Raw genomic sequence first — 17,776 nt, 5'->3', positions numbered from 1 at the left:
ATTGTATTACCGCTTGTTTTTCCTGTCTGACTTTATTATTGTCGTGATGCTCCACTTTTTCCTTAATTTCAGCGATCCCACTGATGAGTACAGTCCTATCATAGCAACATGGCGGCCAAAACCATTTAAATCAGACTCTATTTGTAATAAACTGTGATTATCCCTTGGATGTGTGTTTCTAATCAGCATCAGCATCACTGATAGTGATTTCAAAGTGATGCTGCTCCACTTCATCCAGCCCTCCATCTTTATCTCACTCAAACACATGCTTATAAGGCCATTGGCGAAAGCGTTGCCAAACAGTGAGGCCGCCCTGCTTGGATACACCGAGCCTTCTGCCAGGGTTCTAATCAAGGGAAATGTTTAACAACTGGCATGGAGCTATCAAGGCTTTTCATTAATTTCCTCTGCTCACCGGCAAAAGCAGATAAAAAAAAAAGACATGAGGGAAAAGTTCAGCAGCTGCAGGAGGAAAAAACCCGCTTAACACGACCACAGCTGTCACACTCACTGTTATACGGAAACATCTTTTTGTCGTGCTGATTTTAAATTTGATCATGCAGGAACGACCTTGATTTGAAAGACTGCGAGTGAAAGTTTCTTTACTTTTTAAGCCATTACTCCCATCACGCTGCCACCCTGTGTGATCAAAGGAGCGCTGGGTGAGAGAGAGGGATACAGAGAGAGGATTAACAGCTAACAAAGGGATCGGGGAGAGGAAAGGATGATACAGTGTATAAAAGAACAGATGACTTTGGGTTTGTAACAAAGGAAATTGAGCAGAAAAGAAAAATTGAAACTCTGTTAAGGCTCCTTTGTACATCCAAATTTGACTCTAACGGGTGCAAACATATAAAAGATGTTTTGTACTATAGATTCAACAAGAATATCCAATCTGAGTCGCTTTTAAACACAGAACTCTTCCTTCTTCTGATCCAACTTAGGTATTTTGTACCTTTTTTTGGCCCCTTCAAATCTTTTCCCCTGCTTCTTTCCTCCTCTCATCCTCTCACCTGCCTCATTACAAGTCTCCTCCTCTTTTGTCACGTGTCCTCTCCCTCTCCCCTTAATTCACCCATATAAAATCCCTTTCCTCTCATGTTTGCTCCTCTCCTTTCCTCTCCTCTCAATTGTTACGCTGTAATTGGAGCTAGAAGCTTCTAGACAAGCAGCTCAGGGTGCATCAGGCTGACAGGCGGACCCGTTGGCTTCTATTAAGCTTTAAAAAGAGCAGGATTGGAGGAGAAGAGGGGAGTTGAAGGGATGAAAGTGTGCAAGATGCTTCTTCCTCTGTCACCTCTCGAGTGTGTTAAGGTAAACCTCTTGACTGTCACGCAAAATAAACCCTACATCCACTAAAGCTATGCATATGTCTTTATGAGCATTAGCTTTATGGCTTATGGGAATCTGCAGAGATGTTGTGCTCCCAGAGAGACAGCCATATCTGCGGAAAAGAAGTGAAAGTCCCCAAAACAAATCATCATATAGAAGTATACATGTCAGGATGAGAGTTTAAAGTAAATTGTGTGACATTTTATTCATAAATATGGCTGAATATGTTCTTGAGTAATGACTTTCGAAAAATAAGTAAAGTCAAACACCATCTGGGTTTGTTGTTCTCAGCTCGGTGTTCCCAATAATGCTTATTAATTTTCAACTCAGATGTTCAAACATGTTTCATACTTGTTTTTTTACATAATTTCCTCCCTGTCCAACCATTAACTCTGCCACCACACTGAAAGAGAAACTGGCCCGCCCATTTCAGGGTCATTCCCATGTTGTCTGAATGGAGATTAGTCCTATAAATGGGCACACAGGGAATAGTTTAGGAGGAGAAGTGGCGGTTTGTTTTGTTCTGAGTGACTGGTGCTAAAGGTAATATCTACTGGACACCTACAAGAGCTGTTTTAGTCATTTGAAGGCCCTAGGCAAAGACAAATATGAGGCCGTCAGTAATTGAAGTAAATATTTTGAAGTATCTTTTTTCAGGCCCAAATATCCAACAGCACTTCAGCAATTCACATGGTAGGGCAGTGCTGCTGCATTAAAGGTCATTTTCACACCTGATAGTCTAGGGACTTTGCACTTTGTCAAATGAACCAACCGTCAGCAATTATACGTTTGTGTCACTGTGGTTTAAAACAAACAGCAGAGAAGAAGGTAAAACTGGAAATCTGCCTCCTTCCAACATTTTCTTTACTACATAAAATGAAACAACAGCAAATTTATGTTGTTTTGGGATTTGTGCTTTGCTTTGGTGTCATTATGAGCAGCCAGTGAGGCAGCGAGCTGTCCAGCACGTTTATCTTTGCATGAGATGAATGAATAAGTACCAGAGAAGTAGAGCCAATATGAAAGTGAGAGACTATGATGTATTGTCATAGTTACACAGATGCAGAGGGAGGATTTGACATGTATTTGAGAGTCTTAAATTACATAAATATATCCATGGTCATGACGCTTTATGCCACTTCCTGCCTTTGGTTCACAGGCTGGTCCGCTTTGCTTTCACACCTCAAACAGACCTCACCAAGGTTTGTTTGGAAGCAAAGACTCTTGGACCAGATTTCACTCGTTTGATCTACACCAAGGTTTAAATGAGCTTTCACACCACCCCATATGAACCGGACTATCCAGGGAAAAGAACTGGTTCATATGAAGTGTACTAAACAGAAAGTGACCAAAGACTTCAAAACTAGTAAATGTTATTAGTTACTTTTCTCCCCCGTTTTTGAGGGGCTTGCACCTTGCTGCTGGGAGAATTTTTCGGGATTTCAAAATCCATTTTGTTGCTATTTTATCACTCAAGTTCCCTTATTTAAATTCAAGGCCCCTTGGGACAAAAGCCACAGGTAATTGCCTACCTTTGCCTGATGGTGAAACTGCCAATAGACATCTACTTTAAAAGTCACATTTTATAAATGTAAGGAGCCATATTGATTGTGAGAGGGCCCACCCTGTCGTCATTCTGCAGCTTAAAAATCTGCCCACAAATGCTGTAAAGCACACTCACACCAACACTCGTCAAGGCCTCTCCTGCTGCATGAAGACGACAGCGGTATTATTGCCCTGTGCAGAATTTAATCTGAAGTGCCACACAGCAACCTCGGACCACAGTTGAGGAAAATGTTGGAGAAATTTCTATAACCTCCTTAGCCGAATGCTGCAAGAACAGATCCAGATGTGCTGCATGTGAGAGAGGAGATTTGCGGTTGCTGACTTGCTCTGCGGTTCATATTTGTGTACAAAGTCATCAAGGCTGTGGTTTATTGAATCAATTCATTATCCGAAGCCTCAAACTCTTCCACTGTTTGTGTATGTGTTTGTTTGCATGTGAGCGGATACTGTAAATGAACACACCAGTAACCTCCAAATGCCTTTCTTTGTGTCACATCTGCTTCCCACAAGAACAGAGAAGATGAGCGTTAATGTGATTGAACCTGGCAGACTGTCTAAATTGAATATTGGCCTGGAACTTGAAAATAAATACAGCAAGAAAGAGCTGGGTTTAGGCTGCTGCAGAAAAGACGCCAACAGTGTGCTCAACAAATGCCAATTTCAATGTAAACACAGAAAACATGGGTGCTTAAGTGAATACACACAATCTGTGCAAGTTAGATTGTGTTAGCAAGCTGCATGACGATACAAAAATGAAGACAGATATGTCCAGAGACCTGAATGAGGAGCTGCCATCTGTGTTTGCGACAATTTTGGAAAACTTGAGCAATCAAGTTCTTAAATCCCACTGTGCAAAATGAACCTCCTGAATCAAACCCTAATACTCAGTTAAATAAACGCTTTAAAATGCATAACTCAAGCCAGATGCAGAGACTAACTCCAGTTACTGAAGAAAAAATCTCCAGAAAATCCCATTTTAGATCAAATATTTGACTATTTTGTACTCACATTAATATTCAAAAGCAGTGGTGTGCAAATTGAAGAGCAAAGAGAAAAAAAATCAAAGAAAATGAGTGAAAAAAAGTTGTGACATCAAGCAAACAAAAAGTAGTTTTAAAAAACATGCTTAAAAAATGAGTGCAATCCTGCTCATGAGGTTTAAACAGGAGGATTTCTCTGATGTTGAACTGAACTGACCGCGCCCGTCACATAATTAGCAGGCTGTAACTAAAGCCGGCCCACGTGTAACACTCAGTGTATTGGATCGGTGATAAAGGACTAATTAGTGCTGAAAAGGACATTGATTGAGCAGGAAGGCCGCTTGATTAATGCCTGGTTTCAGTCAATGGAATCTGCCAACTTGTGGAGAGTATGGACTCACATTAACCGCAGAGGAGGATCAGCGCTGAAGCTATGAAAACATTTGTTATTGACAGAGATAGATGTGTTTCAATTAATCACTATATGGACTTCTTAAAGATCAGCTTTCCTTTAAGGTCACTGCCATGAAGCATTGAATCAGCTTCTTTGTTATTTCTCATTCCTATCAGCCTCTGTTTTGGGATTTATGGTTCAAATTAGTATGGAAGTGAAACCATCGGCCAGCTAGATAGGCTGATAAGTTCAGCTAAACATAGTCAGTCAGTTACTGCACAGCATTAACTTTTTACCGAATCATACTAAATCATTCAAAATAGCAGAAGTGTATTTTTTTACCACAAGATCATCATCAGCTGTATTTTTTGTCTTCTCTCTCCTTTTTAGTCACTAAATTCCCACTAATCATCCAAAACTAATCTTAGGACAGCCAGCTGTCAGCTTGAGCTACATATGGTTTGGCCAACTGTGTAAAATGAAGGGCCTTTATATTTGCTGCTCAAACATCTGTGATGTGCTGGCCTCTTTGGTTGTGGCCACTCTTTTGTTTTAGTTACGAGTACTAAGTGGGCAGGACTGTCAGATTGATATGAGAAATCCATCCAGGTACTCTATGCAAACAGTGCCGGCCCCACACCTTTGTGGGTTTAAAGACTCCTTAAAAATGAATGGCGGCAAATGGCACAAATTAAAAAGTTTAAAATATGAAAGCCTTACACTTTAAGGCACTTTTAGGAGACCATATCCACTTTGCACTAAGTTAGACATAAAATGATTAGCTTTCTTCTCAAGGATTGGCCTTTCTAACATTAAACTTAACCAAAGTTACAGATGATCAGTCACGTGCATAAGTTTTAGGTGTGTAAGGCACTAAGGATTCATCACAGGGCCCGATGTGCTACAACCCAGGGCTTGAGTGGGAGGAGGGCAGCCAGAGTCAAGCTGGACACATGTCGCTCGACAGCCAAGGTCAAGCTCAATGGCATTTCTTATGTCTTTGCCTTTTCACTTCTGTTATTATGCCTGGAGACCGCCAATGGTTTTTGGGCCCTTGGGACGTCCACAGCATGATCAGGAGCCTGTGGCAACCCTACGACCTGCTCAGATGGTACTCTAGACCAGTGTTTCCCAACCATTTTTCCTTGGAGCCCCAAGGAGCACTCTGAGATTGATTGACATGTACTGACAAATCAGTTGTGAGCTTTGACATACTTACAATTTTAAAATGGTTTAATAGCAACTGCCATACATACATTGACTGACATATAAACAGACAAATACAGAGAAAGGGTTAGAGGCATGGCATGGTGTTTTGGTATTTCCATTGGCTAAAATCAGGGCAGGGGTTGCCCAAAAATGGGATGTATGAGCGTTTAATCAATTTTTATCCAGAAACAGGACACCGAGTCTAAACAGGACAGTCCTGGTTAAATCAGTACATATGGTCCCCTATGTTAGCATAGGGCAGATTGTAGACTTTCAGTATATGTAATCTGTCCCTTTAATGGGCAGAGCACAGCAGTCCAGCAGCTTTTTACTGGCTTTTTGCTGCCATTCCCCAGTTTAATGTCAATGTGTAGAGTCAGACTTTACTGTGCCAAGCCACAGGCCACATTAACACAGGCTCTGTGAGTATTTGCACCACAAGCGGCTCCATTGTTCCCCATTAAAAACAAATTTGTCAGCCAATAAATGTATGTTTGTTTAAAAAAATCTGCTGCTGTTCTCTGCATGTTCATTTTTTCTCTTCCTCTCCTTTTTAGTGCAGCGTCTTAGTGAGTAACTGGCTCCCAGTATCTATTAATGACATCCATTTATTTTCTGAGAAAGGATTTATTTCACTGTCCTTGTGGAGACAGTCCTCCCTCTGCTGCTATTGCTGTTGTAATTTAACAACTATTACTATGTTTGTCTAAGGCCCCAAATGTTCCAGTTGGCTTTAGGCAACTTCGCTCTTTCTCTTGTCTTTCTTTCTCTCTCTCTAACACCCTCCTCTTTCCTTCATCTGCTTCGCTACAATCTGCTTCCCTTGGCACCGTTTCATTGTATCCGCTGGTGTTGGTCCCAGGAGCTTACACAGCAAAGCTCAACTTTTTCTTCTGGCATTTTCCTAATTGATCCATGGCAGGCTGAGCTGTGGTCTTGCTGTATTCATATCTTCAATAATGCATAAACAGTTCTCTCAGAGGGAGTTCAACTTATGTTCTTTTTACAAAAGAAAACAGAAATCTGTGGTCTTGTCTGCTGATATGGCACCCTTTATCTAGAACCACTGCTCATCCTTGCAAAGACTCTGGCATACAAATAACAGCAGATTTACTCCAGCAGAAGGACCACATGTATTTTAAGAACTCATAAAAAGATCAGTGAGGTGTTTAATGTGGGACAACAATGGACAAAAAGCTAAGCTGTGCAGCCTTTTAGATGTGTTAAACTTTTAGTTGTAAACTAAATTATGACTTAAATAAGTGGCATCATCTAGACAGGAAGTAGAACATTTTTCCAGGTAAACAGGACGAAAACTTTCAATGATTACTCACCAATAATGCCAGATGCAGCATCTCCTCCCATAAAGCTAATGTTGTGAAACATGTTTGGGTTGAAAGTTATTCTCAATCAAGAAGACAGTTATTGCAGCTATTAAAATCACCATCCACTTTACGTAATGAAAGCAATTAGTCAGAGCTACCTTGGCTGAAAAGCATACGACCCTTCCCACCCACAAAAAGGAGAGAAAATAGGCTGTATTGTCTCGTAATTTGTTAACTCCCACTGGTTTATTACAGGAAATACTGTTGCTATTAACATGGTTCCTCCTCATGACTGATGGCGTTCCCTTTGTGACTGATGATATGTTGTTTTTCAGGGATCCTGCTGCAGGAGAGTTTCATGGAGGAGCCTGACGGCCTGGTGTCTGTAAACCTGCTGGTGGTGTCTGCGGTTTCAGCCTTCGCCACAGGAGCTATCCTCTCCGGCCTGACTGTCTGCTGGATTATGAGTCACCGCCACCGCCACTCACGAGGCTCAGGAGCCAATGGGGCTCGCCGCAAGAATGACAAAGAACAGAGCATGCTGGGCCAGGGTCGAAGCGGTTCAGTGATGAGCGTTACAAGAACCAGCGGGGGTGAAAGGCGACGATCCCAGGCAGACAACCCCTTCGTCACACCGAACGGCTGGCCTAAAGGAGAGATGGACCCAGGTTTGCTGCCCACGCCAGAGCAGACGCCACTTCAGCAGAAACGAGCCATGCGCCTCCCAGACACCGACTGGGACCAGAGCCAAACTTTCCTCACTGCTGTGGGGACTCCATGTCCCAACAACTCGGTCATCTACCTGAGCTCGAAGTTCCTGCACGGAGGAGGAGGGGGAGGCATGGTGCGGATAGAGGACCCGGGGGAGGTCATGCTGCCCCCGCACACAGAGCGCCAGCGGTACCTGATCCTCGCCACGCAGAGAGGGGAGCACGGCGGCAGTCGTCCTAGCGGCAGCCTGAGGAACTCAGCGGGGGAATACATCTACCCCGCTACACCACAGGACTCCCCTGACCGACGGAGGGTGGTGTCCGCTCCCACCCCCCACATGGACTATGGGGAGCCTCGCTGGAGTCATGAGGCGCTCAACTACAACAGCAACAACGGAGTGCCATATCACCCCCAACGCCAGGGCCTCATCAGGCCCGACATGCACGGGTCTCGAGGGCTGGGAGAGTTGGCAGACTTCGGCCACCTCATGGGGAAGAATATGGGAGAGCGCACCCCTAGTGGCCAGTGAGGGGAAGTAGATGAGCTCTCTCTGAACGCCCATTCCCTCCAACAGCAGACTGGAATAAATCCACCCCTCAGACTCAGTGTCCCAGTCCAACCTTACCCTGTCTGTCCTCTCTCACTGTCATTCAATGTCCTGACGTCATTCAGCCGACTGAAGAGAGGGACAGAGAGAAAAGAAACAGAGAGAGAGTCAAAAAAAGAGGAGAAACCTCCTCTCATGTCTCCGTTGCTCTTAATCTGGGCTGCACCCCTCTGCTCTGTGAGTGGAACTCCCCACAGAGCCCGACTTTGACTCAGTGAGGTAGAGAAAGGGGGGGCAAAGGAGCATGAATCTCATAGGTACATTTGAGGGTAAAAAAAGAGACAATATCGCTCGCAGCGCCAAATGTGAAAGGTTTCCCTCTGCCATTTTGTTTTTGACACCATGGATCTTTATCGAGTGTGAAGTTTTGTTTCTGCTTTTGTTTTTCGTGCCGGTGGCATCCAGCAGACAACAATGTGCTTTACTATGGATTTCAGATGAGACTAAAACTGTTGTAGCCGTGCCAGAGGGCAGTGACTCTCAATGAATCATGCAGTGTGTGAATGAGATCGTGTGAATGTGTGTGGCCACAGCAACCCCAACCAGTGTCCCGTCTTAACTGTGAAGAATTACTATATAATGAAGTTTCTGTGAGAAAAAGGGCCATGATGACATAATTTTACCTTTTATAAAAAATACAGAGACAGATTTTATTTTGTGTCTATTTGAAACTGTGTGAAGCAATCAGAGGTTCAGAGGTTGACCTGTGGCTAGTGAAGACTCCCATTGTGGTTTTACGTGATCCCTGGTACCTCAGAAGCAGCTCCGGAGAGCCATCATGAAGTTAAAGAAAGCAATAATAAGTAAAGAACATCTAAGGGATGAAAATAAATCTGATATTTTCTAGTTTAAATGTTTTCTCAGCAGATGCAAACTGGAGCATAGAGGTGCGTGAGAGAGCTGGATCAATATCTCCCCTCCATTATTCCCTCTCTCAGTATGCCTGGCTCTCTCTGACCTGACCTGAGCCCCCTCCTCCTCCTCCTCCTCCCCTCAGGCTCCGCAGTCCATTTGAAGGAGGGAATGTGAGCTCTGACTGTCTGCCCATCTGACTGGGGCTGTGAGCTGTGAGGCCCGGCCGCTTGGGAGCTCCATTCAGCCTCTTCTTCTGCCCGACACTGAGCCTCTTTGTGCCCCTTCGAAGCAGGAGGAGACTGCGGCAACAAATAGCTGTTAAGAGTCAGGGACCTACCCCGGCACCACAGCTAAGCAGAATATCAATGAGGAGGACAGCAGATCCATCCGTCATGTGAGATGTACCAACCAGGATGGGGCATCTCATACGCATTGCCCACTCTTTTTGAAAGGGAGGAGCTAAGGGGCGTGGCTAGGCTAACCGTCATAACACTCATCCTTTGTGGGTTTATCTCTTTCAATGTGTGTCCCAACAGAAGTGAGCTCAAGAAAACAGATGTCCATGGGTATACTTTGGGTGTGGAGTTACTCTTTCACTCCATTATCTGATCTGTTTTGTCTGTTCTTATCCGTTCTCGATTCAAATGTAGATCCAGAGATAGCTTTTTCTCTCTCGTCTGGGTCATGCTGTGGAGGTGTTTTTTTGTGTATGTCACTCAGTCTGCTTGTGTGCGTGACTCTCTTCTGGTCCATGTCTATGAATGTGTAACTCATATAAAACGCAAAACAACAAAAACAGCTTTGATCCATTTTAATCCACCTGTCTTCTGTTATTTTTGTCTCTATGGAGACGTTGATGTTGTTCATCAGCCCTTTGCCTCACGTTCACAAATCTGTGCTAACAGTGTCAAAGCCCTGCGTGGGAGTCGTGTATGCTATATATTACTTTTAGCTCATTATTGTGTACACAAAGGCCAGCAGATACACTGGAGGAGGTTGTTTGTGCTTGCTTTTAAGGGAACTGGGTCAGATTGTAGATGCACAGAGAAAAAACAAGAACATGTCACATTATATCAATAAAGAGGCTCCAGGGACCTATTTGAAACAAATAAAGACATTTGATCTAATAGCCTGAGACTGCAACAATGTATTCACAATAAACCAAGTCATTTTTCCATTTATGTTTGAAATATGTTGTTTATAGTGTCAATGAGTTGATTGGTTTTTGGCAACAAAAAAATGTTCTAGCTGGTGGAGTATTTAGTAGCTAGCATATAGATTTTTGACTTTTTTACTCAAAACACATTAAACACCAAGTGTTGTTGGAAAGTGAAGTCAGTACTGAAGTGTAGAAAACTGCAACTCCTTGAATGTCCACTAGAGGCTTATTCCAAAAGCCAACAAATCCCCGCTTACACCCATAATAAGATACACAACTCACAGCAGAAATAAACATGTCTACAGCCTGGCTCCTAAAATGGTTTAGTCTCCAAACATATATCCTTACTAGTGAATTTTCTTTTTAATCCACTCATTCATTTTGATTAAGGCCAGTTTTGTTTATTTGATCTGTCACTAAGCCCCGCCTCCTTAGCTCACTCAGACAACCAATCAGCCTGCTGTCTAAATTATCATTAATGGTTTTCACTTGGGTTAGCTTTACTTACTAGCTTTCACTGTAGTTAACAGTGAAGTTGGCCTTCCATTAGCAGCTGTCTGCTAACTTATGTTAACATTATGTAGCAAAGTTTGCAATAAGGGGATGTTATAAAGCAGTGGTTCTCAACCTTTTTGAGTCGCGACCCCCAATTTAAGATGCACTGGTGTCCGTGACCCCCCCAACGCCCCCACCCTCCTTCCAATCACGTGCCCCAACACCCCCCTCCCCCCCAAAAATCCCGATGTGAATGGATAAAGCGCTGTCTGCGGTGCTGAAAGAAAAAACGGTGCAGGTATACTGTAAAACCAAATGAAAAATTTACTTTTTCTTATTCTACTCCCAGCAGCTTTGCCTCTGAGGATGAGCTTCTGCTCAAGATATTGAGGGATATTTCTGTGTATGATGAATAACGTACAAAAAATCTCATCAGATACTTGTTTTTCATGACATTTATATTTTTCCAAAATGATTTGGCGACCCCCAGAAATCATCTCGCGACCCCCTTTGGGGTCGGGACCCCAAGGTTGAGAAAGACTGTTATAAAGGATGGTTCTGACATAATGTATGGTATTATTTTCTTGAAGCAAACTTTGCTAACACTATGTTGCCTTATCTTGATCAAATGTAGAGATCTTCACTGATCTTTACTTTGAGCAGCTCAATCCAAACCAGACACATAGTGTCTCAAATTGCATACCTCTGTTAGCATACTGTATTACAGTACACTAAAATGCAGTACAGAGCACTTGTTCTCAGAAAGTTAGTATAATCCCAAATTGCACACTGCTACTTTGCACTAAGAGAAATTCACAACTGTTTTTATTTCTTCTACTTCTTCTATCAGCAGATGCCAAATAGCCAATAATAATAGAAATTTGACAGCTATTTTCACTTACTATTGATTTCATATAACTTGTATTTTATGTTAACATTATTCGTTTCAATAAAACAGAATTATTTTGCCTTAAAGGGCTTTTCCTTGATTGAAATGTGCCACCATTGCTAACACCCTGTTGGCCAGCTAGCGAATACTAAAGTTAGCTAGTGCATTAGCATGCTAGCAGTACAACAGCTGCTAAGTCATGAATATTGTGTTCATTTAGGGTGGGAAATGTCCATCTTCCACACTTAATTCTCTGCTGTTTTGTGTGTGCTAGTAGTATAACGCATTTGCACACTTGTGCACTCAAAATGTTATTTTATTTAGCACAGAAGTATGCAATTGGGACACGCTGTTTGCTGTTTTCATTACATTTATTCATTCATTCAGCCAGCCTCAACATCACCTCTTTAGTTGCCTCTCAGTTAGTTGGAGTTAGCAGTTACAATTAGCCACCAACATCATTGTGCTGGATGATGCTTTTTCAGACACAAACGGGTGAAACCACAGAGACTACATGCATGTTTGTGTGCAGTCTAGCTGGAAGGAGGGTGAATAGTAGACCTCTGTTCTTTATTAATTAAATAAAAAACAGGATTAAAATTTTAGAACCACTTCCACCACCTACAGATGGATATGCCACTCTCTACTCACACATTCAAAGCTCGTGAGAGGACTTTTGTGTTAGTGTAGATACTGGCAATCCTGTGCACAGACCCTCTTATCTCTTTCCTGATTTTGTTCTGTACATGTTTAATAAGTGTTCTTTGACCCAAAAAAATCCTGGTTTCTTTTAAAATCAAATCTTGCTTTGTTCTGAATCACATTATCTGCCACCTGCCCCCAGCTTCTTAGGCATTAAAATAACTGTAAAGAAACAAACAATTTAGTCACTTATAGTTGCATTTGCTTTTATAGGTCATAAATAGCTATATATATTAATTTCAGCCTATTTCACAACCAGCTGAAAACTCCTCACAGGAGATTTAATTAACTGTGTTGATGTTATGTTTACACGTGTTTCTGCTTCCCCTAGTGGCCACAAAACCAATAAATGAAGATATAATGTAAATAAAAAACCTAAATTTGAGTATTTTTTGAAGTGTTTTTAGAACACTACTGTTTTTCTTTACCTTCCTTTAAGAGCTATAGACTCTTTTTTCATTTAATGGAAAAGTAAAAAAAAAAAATCTGGATGCTGTCACCTAAGACTTTAATTTTAAAGAAACGGATTATGTCAAATGTAGAATAGTTTGAAACCCGGACCAGTCTGTTTACCTTCACCATACGACTGTTTTTGACACTCAGTGTTACAAAAACATCTCAGTAGGTACTCAAACATTCCCGCAGCTCAATCCCCTGCAATAAAAAATCTCCACAGGCAGAGCTGAAGGTACTGGAGGTACTGCAGGAGACGAGCCAGTGAAAGAGATTTATGAAAGCAAGGACAGAGGGGGAGGTCATGCAGGCGAACATGATGTTACTGCATTACAGCCTTGCCACATTAGTACAGTGTATTCTTTACACACTCCACCCTGAAACAGGTCATTAGCATTGAGGAAACGGAGCTCTCCACCATCCTTGTCTCTCCATCTCCATCTCTGCTGTGGCCTGCGTGTCTGTGTTTCTCTATGTGTGTATGAATGAGGCCTCTCTTGTCTAGGCCGGCCTGCCCAGCCACCCGTGGCCTCGCTCTGCATCTCCTCCGGTGTTTCACTAAACATGCTTGATTAGGCAAAGTACATTCCCGGCCCCTCTAATGGCCTGATGAGCCCTTGAGAAGATTACAACAGACACATCAGCCCCTGAGAGGGAGGTACACATTTAACCAACTCTTTACCCCTCTACACACTTCCATGCATGCACACAAATACTGTCAGAGCCTTGAACCAAATTCAGGATGCAATCGCATTAAGATCAGAAATAGAATCAGCGGAGGTTGTCCTGTTCTAGGAAAGGTACTGTACATGACGTTGACTCACTGACAGCAGTTTGATAGATCAACATTGCAGAACAGCTAAAGAATTAGATGTCTGTTTATTAAAATGGACACTTTGTCTCCTTCTGTTGTACAAAAGTGAAGCCAAAATAACCCAGCAACAGGTGCTTGTATATTGTCCTGCTCATACCTGTAACTGACTGATAACCCGTGAAAAACCCCACAGATTGGTGAATCTACAGCAGAACATATTCTTGTATGTTTTCACAGTTGTTGAAAGTTTTATGACTGTTTTCTTAGTTTTTATCATGTTTTTTTCACCTTTCTGCCACTTGAGATTGCAGAAAGGAGGAGCATTCAGCAACAGAGCTGTCAGTCAGGACATTCCATGTGCTCTTTTATGCATCAAATAGTTAACTAAAACTTCCCAGGAGAATTTGTAATTTATCAACATAAACCAGCATGATCATATCCATCACAACACAATCAGTGTTTGACCAGAATGTTTTTAACACAGTGTGACTCATGTCCTCTCTGTTGCCATGCAGGAGGAAGGGCTAATGACCCACACGGAGCCTGTCAGCTGGAGGACCGCTAAAAATGTTGTCTTCATTCCAAGCAGCTGTTACTTTTTGCATCTTAATATATTGTCTTTGGACGTCTTTAAGCACGATTTTAGGCCAGATTTGTCCCCACAACCATCAGTTGGATCAGTCTGAGGCTGGTCACACTCACTTATTCCTTCAAATAATCCTCAAATGTGTCCATTTTATTACTCTTCTGCTTCCAAACTTGAATTATAAATATTAAACATGTTTGATTTTTATAAAACCAGGTCAGCCGGCATCCAGCAGAATACCAACAAACCAATGAGAGCGAGCAGATCAGGAAGCGTCTCAACCCAGATGTTAGGAATTTTCACAACTCACTTACCACTGCCGATGGGCAAAACCTCGTATCTCCAAAATCAATGCTCATCAGGAAATTTAAGAAACACTGTATTTTTTTATCAATTTATCACTGAATGGTCATAGTCAGTGCCTTTTTTAAGCTGCTTATCTTAATTTGATAAGATCCATTGCATCCATTGGGCTACTGTTGCTGGTTTTGTTTCTGATAGAAGAAGAAGAGTATGAAAAGTTGTACCTGTGATCTGTTTTGTAAATCCCATCAGGAACAACTCTTCACAGCCAAGAGTCTAAAGGGACAGGCACACCTAAAATATTTTCAATTTCTTTTATCACAAATTTCCAAAACTCTTTAATTCTTAGGCAGTCCCAAAAGATATGCGTGTATTCCTTCATTTTTCTACAATATTTTCAAGCAGAATGCAATTGTAGGTTTTTAGTCAGCATATTTTTGACACCTCTTTTGCTTTAAATTGGTTGAAATTCACTGACAAATTTAAAGGGTGACGAAGAGCACTGATTTATGTTTGAAAATAAAAGTAATTGTGATAAATGGAGATATGAGGTTTTGGGTTGACACCAGTGAAATATAAACAGAGCTGTTCCTCCATCTCAGCTAGGATTCCACTCATTCTTTCCCTCATTTTTTATCAGGGCAACTATAACACATACCAGGAGAGTCCGCTGAAGATATTGATAGCCTGTTTTTCTTCAGAATCATGTTTGATCACATGAGTTTGTGTGAGATCTCAAGTGTGGGGAATTTCCACTGTGAAACTGGAACTGTATACACCAAGAGTGATGTGTCACTCCTTGGCCACACTCACTTGTGGTGTGATGGTTCTCAACTATCCTCAGGAGCCACCAACTCCCCCCTCATGACAAATCGTGACCCTAAATTGGTAGAATTTTTCAAACAAATCAAATTTATTTGCTTTGAAATATATTTCAGTTTGGACCTAAACAACAAAACATGAAGGAATAAAGGCATAGAATGAACAAATGTCTTGCAAAGGCCAAACATTAATGTTATACTCTTTTTTTACATCATTTATCTTCCCAGACCCATCAGAGAACTACTGGTCTAGTGTGTGGGTTCAGAGGATCATAATGTAAAAAATTAACATTAAAATTTCATCCAGGAACACTCCCATCACATTTTGAACCATTTTATTGGTAAACATATACAGTTTTACTTGGCAGAGAAGGCTGGACTCAAAACACCGTCCCTGGACTAGTCAAGCAGCATGCTTTGACTTGCTGGGAAGCACATAGCTAGAAACCCCATATACATAGAAACATTTATGATAATGCAATAAAATAAGTGCAGAAGCAATTAATTAATAGCAGCAAAAATCTGAATATGGAGGTGCAACAAGTTTTATGCTATAAAGTAGGAGGCTGGGGTGGAGGAGGTTAAGCTTTGATGGCAGCAGCGTGGTAAATCAGTATTAATGCAAAAAGGAAGTACGTGATATTTAAATACACAGCTGTGTTGAGAGAAATGGCTGTGACTGTGGAAGCAGGGATTGGGAACAGCTGGCCGTAAGCTGATCACGGCTGGGCATAGGACTACAGTGTCCTGCATGAAGTAACGCTAAGCTTCAATTATGTGATCTCCCTTATTTTTAAAATCAAATAAAATTTGAACATTTTTACTGTGTGCAGTCAGCCTTAATTAAATTCAGACCTTTCACCTCTTTGCATTCTCTTTGGTGCCTCTTATTTTTAAACAACTGCAATTTGTCTTGTCTTTTTATTGTTCCTAGACTTAAAAACCCCTACACACAATCCAAGAAAAAACATCTAAAATCTCTTTAATTTAAGCTTGAATTTTGCTTTTGCTCTGTTTGTAGCCATTTAAGTAATGCCAGTTAATTTAATGAGTCAGTGGCTAAAACAGAAATAAGAGTAAATTTGTGAACACCAGCTTTATTTCACATCAAATCTTTAATGTTTTACAGTTTTTTTTTTATGACATTTTCAAAGCCTTTCATGCAGGAAATTGCTTTTCTTTTTCTTAGGAGCAATTTTTGTTTGGAGTTGTTAAATGTAGCACACACTGCCTCCAGTCCTGCTCGCACATTGTTTTTATCTCTGCCCCACACATATCAACACACACAAATGTATTCTCATCCTGCCCTCATGACCCAGTCTGTCTGCGTCTTTGTCATCTTTATCAGGGTGTATGTGCGTGCTTGTTAAAGACACCATGCCTTTGTGTTTGTTGGGGTTGTTTGTGCCGTGTGGCCCAAAGTGATGCAATGCCCCCCAGCCAATAACTGCCATCTCTACCCCACAGTGCTCTGCTGTACTGCGTGTGCCCCACAAAGAAACCCCTGTCATCGAACTCAGTCAACATTTGAGAGGAAAAAAAGCACAAAAACAAAGCGAAACAAAGTCAACCGTTGCATTTTTGTAAAGCTGTAGATGTATTTAGTCAGCACTGATCATTTTTGTCATGTTTGTTTTTTCTATTGTTTGTTTTTGTGGTTTGAAACTATATGAAATATTATTGTATATGATTTCACTTCAATTCTCTGCTGTGCCAGATTTGGTGAAGACAATGAACCTGATGACTATCATAAAAACTATACAGACAGTGACAATGAAGCTGTGAGCAGCACTGTGGTGTTGAGTCCGTACTGGATGCTGAATTTAAAGAAAATAGAAGAAGAAGAGTGAATGGACTCAAACAGAGGTTTCTCCTGCAGAGTGGAGTCTCCAACTACTGTGGAGGACCCTACCGTCCCCACCAGAGGCCCCGCCCCTCCCTGGATCTCGGGGGCAGGCACATCAGATGACGTGACACATGTTCCTGCTACGTGTACATAACCCCGATGCTTACATGTAATTAAAGTGCAGTAGCTGCATGACGGCACAGCCTCTGTGTGTGTACAGAAGTAGCGATGTGTGAATTTGTACAGTACATGCAAGTGTGTGTGTGCTTGTGTCCACCAACAAATCAGTCTGTCATCACACACACAAAAAAGCAACACATGCATGCACCCTCGACAGCTGCACAGCACACACTCTGCTCACGCCAAACACACACACACACTCAGCAGTTGTTCATCATCTCCACATTGTCCTGAGCTCTGCCTGTCACTCCGCATGGAGTCTTTGCTCTGTGTCAACTTTCTTATTCTAATAAACCACTCAGACAACGACCTTTCATGTGTCTCTACTCTTTGACATCCTCTTCTGATTTGTATTTGTGCGTATTTTATGATCTCATGGTAACATGAAAAACCTCATTCCAATGTCTACTTAATCTCATGCTCAATGAACTGGTAATTGTAAATCTCAATCCTTTACATTATTTATGCTGGTTGTCCCATTTGACATCAACTGGTCAGTAGTCATCTACAGGGCTGGGATGCAGAGACAAATAAACATCCACACTCACA

At 41.8% G+C, this 17,776-nt stretch overlaps 1 protein-coding gene across 1 annotated transcript in view; it reads left to right on the top strand.

Moving 5' to 3' along the window:
* Nucleotides 1–17,529, top strand: part of sema6bb (sema domain, transmembrane domain (TM), and cytoplasmic domain, (semaphorin) 6Bb) — a 228,068-nt gene extending 210,539 nt beyond the window's left edge. Inside the window, exon 17 of the mRNA XM_041790994.1 lies at nucleotides 7,142–17,529. Coding sequence (XP_041646928.1) covers nucleotides 7,142–8,046 — 905 coding nt within the window. The 3' untranslated portion in view covers nucleotides 8,047–17,529. The remainder of the gene's footprint in view (nucleotides 1–7,141) is intronic.
* The last annotated feature ends 247 nt before the right edge of the window (nucleotides 17,530–17,776 follow it).

Source organism: Cheilinus undulatus, linkage group 7 (genome assembly GCF_018320785.1).
Source record: "Cheilinus undulatus linkage group 7, ASM1832078v1, whole genome shotgun sequence".
Taxonomy (NCBI): Eukaryota; Metazoa; Chordata; class Actinopteri; order Labriformes; family Labridae; genus Cheilinus; species Cheilinus undulatus.
The sequence above is the reverse complement of the archived record's forward strand: the minus strand, read 5'-3'. Positions and strand labels throughout refer to the sequence as shown.